Below are 12,145 nucleotides of genomic sequence, written 5' to 3' on the forward strand. Positions count from 1 at the left end.
ATTTGATAAGATAACAAGTCAACTATGCAAGTTCGTTTTATCTAAATTATAGCAATTGTACCCTCATCTTTTAATTAAACCATATGATATCCAAAATTCAATGTCCCAACTAACTCAATTGTGTGTATCCTCGTTATTCAAATTGTACCCCTCATTTTGCCCACGTAACATGTGCTTAAGCATATGAAACATTGTGAGTTTAAGTGGTATACATTAAATATGCAATAGATTATTTACACAAAGAGGGATCTTAGTAGGTAATTACAGAAAAGGTAATTTAGTGTAAATGATAACTGTTTACCCGAAAAATCGGATAATGTTAAATTTGTGTATGGTTCTAAGAATACGTAATACCCTTTGATATAAAGATAACAATACGAGTATTTTGATTATGAGAATGACAATGACGAACAGAAAGAATGAATAAGATCCAGTAAAACGAGCACAATGAGATTTTTGTATATGAGAAAAGATCTTTTTGTTCCAATCTATTCCGTGTGTTTGGTGTGTGCATAGCTTACAAGGATTCCCCCTTTTATCGTAGAGGGTCATTACAAAAAATAATAAAATAAAGCATATAGTGGAGGACCCATGATAATTTGTCTTTTTTTCGATTCCCGCCAAGATTCTCTCTCTTGATGCGGTTGCAACGACTCTTGTCTGTGAGCTCGATACTGGCTCGAACTCGTTACTGGGTCGAGCCCTTCGGGATAGGCATCGCGCATTTCCGACCTCGAAGCAGTGCCTTGCGGATTGATTTGCTCACGGGCTCGATAAGGTTATCGAGCCGACTCCTCGAGCAACCTTCGGACTCGAGGCTCGTTAGTACTGACTTCGAAGCTTACTCCCAAAATTCTACTCCGACTTCTTACCACTTGAACTCGATCAAACGTAGGAAGACTGAAATCTATTTCTTACCACTGAGTGAAGTTGCTCTCCGGGTTGATGGATCATTGGCGCAAACCTTTGACATTTGTCACATTTACGAACAAATTCCTTCGCATCTTTGCCCATATCGATCCAATAATACCATGCTCTGATTATTTTTCGAACTAATGTATCGGCACCAGAGTGATTCCTATAAGTGCCCTCGTGCACTTCCTGTAGGATGTAGTCGGTATCTCCCGGACCCAAGCATACTACCAATGGTCTATCGAATGTCCTTCGGTACAACGTTCCGTCCGAAGCCAACGCGAATCTAGCAGCTTTAGTCCGTAGGGTCCTAGAATCTTTAAGGTTCGATGGGAGCTTTCCACTCTTTAAGTATTCAATATGCTTGTTTCTCCAATTCCAGGTTAGGCTTGTAGAATTTATCTCGGCGTGACCTTCTTCGATTACCGATCTCGAAAGTTGAACAACAGTCCCCGAGCCCAAGTCATCTACCTCGACCGACGATCCCAAATTTCCAAGCGTATCAGCCTCATTATTCTGTTCTCGTGGAACATGCCGTAAAGTCCATTGTTTGAAATGGTATAAAGTGACAAGCAGTTTGTATAAATACCTTTGCATTCTACCTTCTCAAACTTCGAAGGTTTTGTTTACTTGACTCACCACCAGCAAAGAGTCATAATTGTCTTCAATGACTTCTGCTCCCAAGTTTCTAGCTAGCTCGAGACCTGCAATCATGGCTTCATACTCGGCCTCGTTGTTAGTCAACCTGATAGTTTTAATAGATTGCCTAATAGTGTTACATGTGGGTGGTTTCAAAACTATGCCTAGCCCGGACCCTTTCACGTTCGAAGCCCCGTCCGTAAAAAGGATCCATACCCCTGATGATGTACCTGATTTCAACAGGACTTCTTTTTCGACTTCGGGTACGAGAGTTGGCGTGAAATCGGCCACGAAGTCTGCTAAAATTTGAGACTTGATGGCCGTACGGGGTTGATATTGGATATCGTACCCACTGAGTTCGACGACCCATTTGGCCAATCGTCCTGATAGTACGGGCTTATGCAAAATATTACAAAGTGGGTAGGTGGTTAATACGCATATGGGGTGACATTGAAAGTACAGTCTTAACTTTCTAGAGGCGCTTATCAGTGTAACTGCCAATTTTTCTAGGTGGGGATACCTAGTTTCCGCTTCTCCTAAGGTCCGACTTATATAATAAACGGGAAATTGCGTACCTTGCTCTTCCCGAACTAGGACACTACTTACGGCGACTTCCGATACTGCCAAGTACAAGCAAAGTTTTTCGTTTGTTTTTGGAGTGTGAAGTAGTGGTGGGCTCGATAGATATCGTTTTAGTTCCTCTAATGCTTGTTGGCATTCCGGTGTCCAAGCGAAACCGTTCTTCTTTTTTAGTAGAGAGAAACATTTGTGAATTCGATCTAATGATCTCGAAATGAATCGGCCTAAGGCTGTGATCCGTCCCGTTAGCCTTAGTACAACTTTCACGCTGTCCACGATGGCGATGTCTTCGATGGCCTTGATTTTGTCAGAGTTATTCTCGATTCCCCGATTTGATACCATGAAGCCGAGGAACTTGCCCGAACCAACCCCGAAAGCACATTTTTCGGGGTTGAACTTCATGTTGTATTTCCTCAAAATCTCGAACGTTTCCTGCAAATGGGTCAAATGGTCCTCTGCGCACAAGGACTTAACTAGCATGTCATCAATATAAACTTCCATTGATTTACCTATTTATTCTTCAAACATTTTATTTACTAGGCGTTGGTAAGTAGCCCCCGCATTGTTTAGCCTGAAGGGTATCATATTATAACAATATGTTCCATATTTGGTTACAAATGAGGTCTTTTCCTGGTCCTCCGGGTTCATCTGGATTTGATTATACCCGGAATAGGCATCGAGAAAAGTGAGGATCTCGTGGCCGACCGTGGCATCGATCATGCGATCGATGTTGGGCAGCGGAAAGGAATCTTTGGGGCATGCTTTGTTCAAATCCTTATAGTCCACACACATTCTAAGTTTGTTCCCTTTTTTAGGCACTACAACCACATTGGCTAACCATTAAGGATATTTCACCTCCTGAATGGACCCTATCTTGAGAAGTTTGGTTATATTGTCCTTTATGAATGCGTGCTTTTCCTCGGACTGGGGTCTTCTTTTTTGCTTCACCAATCTGAACCCAGGGTCCAAGCTTAGCCGATGCGTCGTTATGTCTGGTGGGATCCCTGTTATATCTAAATGGGACCAGGCAAAACAATCAATGTTATTGATAAGAAATCAAACAAGTTTCTTCCTAAGTTCGGGGCTCAACTCCGTTCCTAGGTATACCTTTCGTTCGGGCCAGTGCTCGATTAGTATGACTTGCTCCAGTTCCTCAATTGTTGATTTGGTGGCGTCAGAATCATCGGGGATCACGAATGATCGAGGGATCCTCTGATCATCTTCTTCGATCTTCTGGTTATCTGGCTGGGTCGAAGCCGACTTCTGTGATTGCTATTTGGTGTTCCGCTCTCCTTCTGAGCCCGATCCCTTTCTCGGCGAAGGCGGGGATACTGATTTTGCTTCCTTGACGGCGAACATTTCTTTTGCGGACGGTTGTTCTCCGTTCATTATTTCAACACCTCTCGATGTTGGGAATTTGAAGACCTGGTGTAGGGTCGAAGGTACATCTCTCATGTTGTGGACCCCTGGCCTTCCGAAAAGGGCGTTGTATCTCATGTCGCCTTCGATAACGTGCAACTTTGTTTCTTAGACGGTTCCGACCATGTTTATCGGTAGGATTATCTCGCCTTTGGTGGTTTCACATGCCATATTGAATCCGTTTAGAACCAGAGTTGCGGGTACGATCTGGTCCTGTAGGTCGAGCTGTTCTATGACCTTCAATCTGACGATGTTGGCTGAGCTACCTGGATCGATTAACACACACTTAATTTTAGTTTTATTCATGAGTAAGGATATTACCAGTGCATCGTTATGAGGTTGGATGACTCCGTCTGTATCTTTATCCTCGAAGGACAAAGTCCCCATGGGTGCGTAATCTTGAGTCCGAGATTGCTTTTCCCTCACAATCGACGTTTTAGTGCGTTTAAGCACCGGTCCTTGAGGGGTATCGACGCCGCCGATGATCATGTGAATGACGTACTGCGGTTCTTCTTGCTCGTTTTGCTTGTCGAAATCCCTGTTTTTAAAATGGTTCTTCGCTCTATCACTCAGAAATTCCCGAATGTGCCCTTTGTTAAATAAGCGGGCTACTTCCTCTCTTATTTGCCTGCAATCTTCCGTTCTGTGGCCATGGGTGCCATGATATTCACACATTTGATTGGGATTCCTTTGGGTAGGATCGGTCTGTATGGGTCGAGGCCATTTAATGTCTTAGATGCGTCCGATAGCCGACACGATGGCGGACGCACCAACACTGAAGTTATATTCTGATAATCGAGGTGTTTCTATAGGATCGGCATTTTTATCAAAGCCGCTCTTGCTCATAAGTCCCCGAGAATTTTTCCCTCGATCAATCCTTCGATTGTTCCGAACTGTATTGCGTGCTGAATCGTTGTTCATCCGATCTACGACGTACAGTTGATATCGGTCTCTGTTCGACCTTTGTTCTCTGTCGATCTCCCTTTTGTTTTAGTAGCTGTCTTGTTCTGATGCACGGGTCCATACGGGGCTCCCAACTGATCATCCTCGACCCTAATCTTCGATCGATATCGGTTGTGTATATCTGCCCAAGTTATTGCTGGATATTCAATCAAATGTTTTTTCATCCGACGTGATGTTGTTGAACTTAGCTCGTTCAACCCTTGGGTGAAAGCTTGCACGACCCAATCGTCTGTGACCGGTGGCAATTCCATGCGTTCCATTTGAAATCGGGATACGAATTCCCTCAGCGCTTCATTACCTCTTTGCTTTACTTTGAATAGGTCTGACTTCCTTGTCGCAACCTTTATGGCACAGCATGTGACTTTACGAACGAATCTACTAACATGGAAAAAGAATCGATGGAATTTTGTGGTAAATTGTGATACCAGATCATTGCTCCCTTCGAGAGGGTCTCCCCGAACTTTTTCAACAACACGGATTCGATCTCATCGTCCTCCAAATCGTTACCTTTGATGGCACATGTGTAAGAGGTGACATGTTCGTTAGGATCGGTCTTACCGTTATATTTGGGAATTTCGGGCATACGAAATTTTTTGGGGATTGGTTTTGGTTCCGCACTCGAGGGAAAAGGCTTTTGTATGAAATTTTTTGAATCAAGCCCTTTTATCATTGGTGGAGTCCCGGGATTTTATCAACCCTGGCATTGTACGTTTCCACTCTTTTGTCATTGGCTTCGACTCGTTTTGTGAGTTCCTCAAGGCATTTAGTAATTTTGGGAGTGGTCCCCGATTCTTGCTCGTTTGATTTCACTATGGCGGGCTCCGTTCTGGGGGTGATTTCTCGAAGCGGATTGGAATCCGGTCTGCTTTGTATATGAATTTGGCTCTGTAACTGAGCTATCGCTACTTGTTGGGTTTGTAGCATCTCGAAGATCATACGTAAGCCGGCCCCGATTTCTCCCGCGATATGAGTGTCTCGGGCAACGGATCGAGTATCGCCTTGAATGTTTCTTTCCGGTTCGGAACGTTGATTCACCTCTAGAGCTATTTGTGAATTGACATCCAATGGTACTTCGACTCGAATATCGGGTACTTCGATTCGAGCCTCAGTGCCATCGTTAGGTGGCCTTCCGGCCCCGGGTGCCAAGTTGTTAGTTTCACCTTGAAGGCCGACTTCGTGGTCGATAGGTAAAGCCATTGCTGATTTGAAGTTGTAAGCTGGTGTGTAGTGTAGATTTATATCACACAATCACTGTTATCCTTAGCTCCACGGTGGGCGTCAAATTATTTACCCGAAAAATCGGATAATGTTAAATTTATGTATGGTTCTAAGGATACGTAATACCCTTTGGTATAAAGATAACAATACGAGTATTTTGATTATGACAATGACAATGACGAACAGAAAGAATGAATAAGATCCAGTAAAACGAGCACAATGAGAACTTTGTATATGAGAAAAGATTTTGTTCCAATCTATTCCGTGTGTGCATAGTTTACAATGATTCCCCCTTTTATAGTAGATGGTCATTACAAAAAATAATAAAATAAAGCATATAGTAGATGACCCATGATGATTTGTCTCTTCCTCGATTCCCGCCAAGATTCTCTCTCTTGGTGCGGTTGCAACGACTCTTATCTGTGAGCTCGATACCTACTCGAACTCGTTACTGGGTCGAGCCCTTCGGTCTTGGCTCGAGTTCGACCTTCGGGATGGGGGTCGCGCATTTCCGACTTCGAAGCAGTGCCTTGCGGATCGATTCGGTCACGGGCTCGATAAGGTTATCGAGCCGACTCCTCGAGCAACCTTCGGACTCGAGGCTCGTTAGTACTGACTTCGGAGCTCACTCCCAAAATCCCACTCCGACTTCTTACCACTTGAACTCGATTGAACGTTGGAAGGCCGAAATCTATTTCAACTATATACAATAACTAACCTACTATCATCGTTTAGAATAGTTTTTCCTTCCTTCTACTTACAGTATCCTAGACTATCCATAGTCGCCTTTCCCTCGTCCACCTAGAAGAAAATTACTTCAAGAAAAAAAAAAAGTTCATTGTAGAGTAACATTTCAAAGTTAGGTCAAAGATTATATAATTGTAATGTTTGAGATAAAATATGAACAAATGATCACATGTCAGTTCTGATGTTATACTTTATTTCAATTTGCAACTTTATAATTTAGGAAGGTGAATTCATAGTATTCTGAGTTTCAAGTTAGTAGGCAAGTGGAATAAGTTGCATTTAAATTTCAACTTAGTATGATCAATGATCTTTCTAGTTCGAGTGTTCTCTAGTATAATTTAAAAAGGGTAGCCTGGTACAGTGGTTGGTGCACTAAGCTCATGTTATGTGCGAGATCTAGGGAAGAGTCGGACCACAAGAGCCTATTGTATGCAATCTTACCCTACATTTCTGCAAGAGGCTATTTTCACGGCTCGAAAACCTCCTAGTCACATGACAACAACTTTACCAGTTATGCCAAAGTTCCCTTCTTCTCAAGTATAATTAGTAATGTGAAATTTGAAAGCATATATATACCAATACAAATATACAGTCCATATAAAATTGAAAAATTATATTGATTCCGAGCTAAAAAAGTCTACAAGTAAATTAGTGACGAGGAACTTTATTTTGATAGTTCAAGAGTAGTGAAGTTCAACTTTGGCTTCAAAGTTTTTCCGTCTCTTTATTCTTGCCTAATTTCTAAGTTCTTGCTTAGTAAAAAGGACAAAAATTCCCTTTTGAGACAAATTGATTAATATGTAAGGGCAATAGTTAGAGGAAAGTAAAACATCAAAAGCACTTAAAAAATGGTTACTTCAAAATAATCGTTTAGTAAATGTAACCATGAATTCACAAACACCATATGGTATTGCATTCTGTAATTCTGAAGAAGATCTCATGTATAAATTAACAGACAGTTTCGTTTCCATTGCAGATTACAAAAATGCTTACCCTCTTATGAACTAATTAATTCAACGATTATGAACTAATTAATCTAACAATTGTCCCTCACAAATTGGCTGCAAATAAGAATCATTTTATGAATATAGCTCCTTTTAACAAACTATATATATACTTCTGTTGCTGAAACCTAAGCCTTGCCAACGAACTCCACATCGAACAATAGAACTGAATTTGGAGGAATAATGCATGTACCTAAACCACCAATACGAGGTAGTTAGCGCAAATTTAAACCTACCAAAGTCCATCCATCTCATTTTATGTGGCACATTTTTTCTTTTTTGTTTGTCCCAAGACAACTATATCCGGATGCGGCTCAAGAATATTGGGGGCATAAAGCTAAATTTTATTAAGTAACTTTAAACTTTAAAAAAAAAAAAATTGAATAACCTAATTCATGCTTTATAGTTTATAGTTGCCATAGTAGAATTCTGATAAAATAACAAAGGCAGTATTATAAGGAAAAATAGAAAAAACTAATTTCAAATTTAAAGTAAAAAATAGTAGAAATTGATTTTAGAAATTGATAACTTGATATCATAATAAAATTTGTTTTTTGAAGGAAAATTACCATAAAATGAACCTATTATTAATTTTGAAAATGGAGCCTTAAAATTTTGGGGGCCTGAAGCCATTGCTTTACTGGCTTTGCCCTTGAGCCGGCTCTGCAACTATCACATTTATATATTTGAAAACTATTTAATCTTATCATTCTTATTTTACCCTTAATGAAATGACTTGTTCTGTTCTGCTTAATATAGAAATTCACTTTTTTACGAGGAGAGATAACATAAAAGAACATGCGGAACAATTTTGGCACTTTGGATATTTAACTTATGTGGCAAACATCTTCCTTTGTTTCTTGAACTCCGTGCCAAGTCAAAAGGCCGCCACATAAAATGGGACAACGGGAGTATGCAACAAGCATTGTATGCTGAACTTGCTTACCTCCTTTACAGCCAGCTCCTCTCATTCCATATCCAAGTTCTGGAGGAATCTTCAGTTTACGCTTTCCTCCTGAAAATTAAGAGATAAGAATAGTATTTACTTTTAAAAATTTCGAAGTATTATGAAATTTGAACTATGAAATGTGCTCCTACCAGTTAACATTGGGGGAAAACCATCACCTCCTAGAATTCCCTGATCCCAACCTTTAATAACCTATAAGAGGAAAGAAGCAGCAAGAATAAGTCTATCATCTATTATTAGAAACTTCCAAGAGCTGGTAGTACAGCTACATAAAAGTAACCAACCTCGCCAACACCAACGCGAAATGTAAGAGGCTTTCCACGGTTGTAACTGCTATCGAAGACCTTCCCGTTTTCCAGCTTACCTACATAATGTGCCTGCACAACATAATCTATTAGTAATCTGATACAACTCACTATGGTACAAAGAACAGTTAGCTAAGAGTTCTGATGTCTAGTCTCACTATACCAGATCAACGAAGAACAACTTTCGACCAGTACAAAATTTATTTCAGGTTTCAGCTTTCACCCTTAGCTACCCTTATAAAGCTAGTATAACTTAAGTTTGGGTTCAATCTTTGCTTTTTGATGAGTGAAAAATCACTAAAGGCCAGTTGACGCACGGCTCCAAACAATGTGTATAATGAAACCCCCTCTACCCTTCACTTAAATAGCAGGCTTTTTGTCCACAGCAAGACTCAAATCCATGTCATGCGCCTAACCTATGCATCATAGTACTGCGCCCTTATCACTGAACCAATCTTTGCAGTGTTGATAGCTAATATAACTGCATAAAACTATCTTCTATCTAGCATTTTAAGTCTTAGATGAGACGATATGCACTATCAAACATGCTCGCATAAAACAGAGGAAGACGCCTAGGCTATTGAAGCTCTTAAGTCAATGCCCATTGTCAAACCTAGGGGAAAATATGAGTTAAGAAAGCCTTTTCTCTTCTTATGTATGTCCATCTAATCCTTACACCAAAAGAACCACCAAAAGAGGGAAAATCCTGAAATGAATCATAAATAGATTCTTATGACAAATTTTGAAACTCTGGCTTTCAAAAACTCTTAACTGAGAAAAAGGAAATCTTCTAAAATGCATAAAGAGGGCATGAGCACGGTTTAATTGATCATGTGTAATGTTAAATTTGTATTGTTACTCAATATTTGAGTGTAATATAGTTTAAAAGATAGTAAATACAACATATTTCTTTAAAAGATAATTTTAATACTCTGGCTTTCAAAAACTCTTAACTGAGAATAAGGAAATGTTTTAATGCATAAAGAGGGCATGAGCATCACATAATCTTAGTAATCCTATATGACTTACAAAACTTTTCATCATCTTCTAGCTAAAAGTTTTATCCAAATAGTTCCACACTTCAAATCTTTCTCTTTTCAAATTTACAAATACATAGAAACTTATTCCTCAGCTTTCCCTTTCTAGCTATCCCCCTTCCACTCCCATCAACGATCCGAATAGTATTTCAGTTCAAATTAAATGCTTAGACAACCCTTTTATAGATAGAGGCAGAGTCAGGATTTAAAGTTTATGCGTTCTGAACTTACCATCGAACTTATAGCTCGTCTTAATTACTAAGTTCGCAATTAAATATTTATACATATTTAATAAATTTTCTAATACAAGTATAAGGTCGAAACAAAAACTATCTAATACTCTAGCTCTTCCTTTGTTGATACATGCTACCTAACCATACTTCTTTCCAAGTTATATAGCAAATTGCAGCAAGTCTTGGTACTTACTTAAAGAAAAGAGAGGAAACAAAAAGAAAAATAACTTCTACAAGGCAAAACAACTTGACTAAACGTGCGTCTTTTACATACCTCGATCCATATTGTTTGTTCCAAACATTTAACGTTCTAGAAAATTCTTCTACTTCCTTTTTGGAAATTCACCTTTACTGATCCAATTGATGGAGCATTGTTAATCAAGTGAGACATTTAATAAGGTTCAAAGGGTAAGTTTATGTGAGAAAGGTAAAAAACAAAATAGAGGTAAAACGGTAATTTAGACAAATACTCCTAAAAGATACATAATATGAACCGGAAGCACTAGTTAAACCCTGTTTGACCAAACTTATTTTTTTTTTCAGAGTTGAAATGTTTGGCAAACTTTTGGAAGAAAAAAGTGATATTGAAGAGAAGCACAAGCCGTGCAGAAAAAAACAGTTTCTCCACAAAAATATTTTTGAGAAAAATACACTTATAAACACTTTTTAAAAGTTTGGGCAAACACTAATTGCTGCTCAGAAGTTCCTTTCAAATTAATTAACCAAACGCAAATTCTTCTCACTAAAATTATTTTTGATAAAAAATAATTCTCAAAATAAGCCGATTTTAGAAGCTCGGCGCTATTAACTTGGTTAATGCATCAATTTGTGGTCAATGCACCTTTTAGTTAAATTAACTTAGTTGGGAGTAAACACTAGGTGTGAGTAACTTTTTTACTCTCTCTTTTTTAATTTTTAATTTATGTGAACCTATTTCCTTTTTAAATTGTGTCAAAAAGAATGACTCATTTCCTTATTTGAAAATAATTTATCTTTATTCAATGATTTATAAACACACAAAATATATGCCTCATTTTTTCACCACAAGTTCAAAAGTCTTCTCAATTTTTTTAAATTTCGTGCTCAGTCAAATTAAAAGCAAATAGTGAAATCAAATAGAAGTTTCGAGAGAAAAACCTTAATTAACTGCCCTTTAACAGCTTCAGGGCCATAACCCACAACTTTATCACAATAAGACAGACCAGAAGGAATAACAGTAAATTCACACCCATTAGCTGTAGCTTCTTCTTCAGCAACTGCTTCAATATTTGACTGTGGCAGCAAAAAGGCCTCAAGAACAGTTGTAGCAAAACTTAACCCAAGTGTACTAAGTGTTTCTCTTCTTCTGAATAAAGTAGGCAATTCACTTTTCTCTTTGAGTTTATTCACAGATGAAGATAGTGAAATTGAGTCGTTTGTTTGAGAATTTTTGTTACAGAGTAACGGGGATTTGAGTGTGTTATTGTGCTTTGTGGGAATGTATGTTCCAATGGAAAAGGGAACTGAATTCATTTCCACTGACTACAGAATTTTTGAACGGATAAGAGAAGCTATGCACAGGTGCGTGGGTTTTAGCCAAGTTTTGTAGTCTGTATTTGTTTGATTTTCCCGTTTCCCCTTTTCTATTTTTTTTTAAATTTGTTTTATTATCTCATCTATTTAATATGTTGCATTTTTGTTTTTAGTTTGTTAATAACAACTTTTACATTTAGAATTAATTTAGGTATAATATCACTTTTGGTCCCGATTATTAGTCCTTGTGATGTTTGATTAAGCCAGTCAAACTGGCCAGATTGATCCGTTTCTGGACCGGCCCAGATCGGTTGACACCCGGAGCGGTAGTTAGGGGGGCGAGTGGGCTGGGTTAGGGGTTGCTCCGTTTATAAAATAAAATTCGGTTAATCGGACCGGTCAACGAAAATTATTGTTGAACCGGTTAACCGGCCCGGCCCGGACCAATTCAGCGGCTATAAATTTGATTTTTTTTTAAAAGTGAAATCACGGTTGGCAACGGTCAGCTTCAATTTGACCAAGAAGTTCATATTGATTATGATGAACTTACTAAGGCAATGCAAAACTTTTGAATTTACTCTTTTTTCGTTAATTTACTTGTTGTTAAATG

At 38.8% G+C, this 12,145-nt stretch overlaps 1 protein-coding gene across 1 annotated transcript; it reads right to left on the reverse strand.

Moving 5' to 3' along the window:
• Positions 1–7,367: 7,367 nt before the first annotated feature.
• On the reverse strand, positions 7,368–11,628 carry LOC107814241 (peptidyl-prolyl cis-trans isomerase FKBP13, chloroplastic-like). The gene is made up of 5 exons (XM_016639614.2): positions 11,161–11,628; positions 8,733–8,825; positions 8,580–8,640; positions 8,428–8,496; positions 7,368–7,674 (listed from the first exon to the last, which is right to left on the reverse strand). The coding sequence occupies exons 1-5, from the start codon at positions 11,533–11,535 to the stop codon at positions 7,610–7,612; spliced, it is 663 nt and encodes a 220-aa protein (XP_016495100.2). The 5' UTR covers positions 11,536–11,628; the 3' UTR covers positions 7,368–7,609.
• Between the last annotated feature and the right edge of the window lie 517 nt (positions 11,629–12,145).

Source organism: Nicotiana tabacum, chromosome 15, assembly GCF_000715075.1.
Source record: "Nicotiana tabacum cultivar K326 chromosome 15, ASM71507v2, whole genome shotgun sequence".
NCBI lineage: Eukaryota > Viridiplantae > Streptophyta > Magnoliopsida > Solanales > Solanaceae > Nicotiana > Nicotiana tabacum.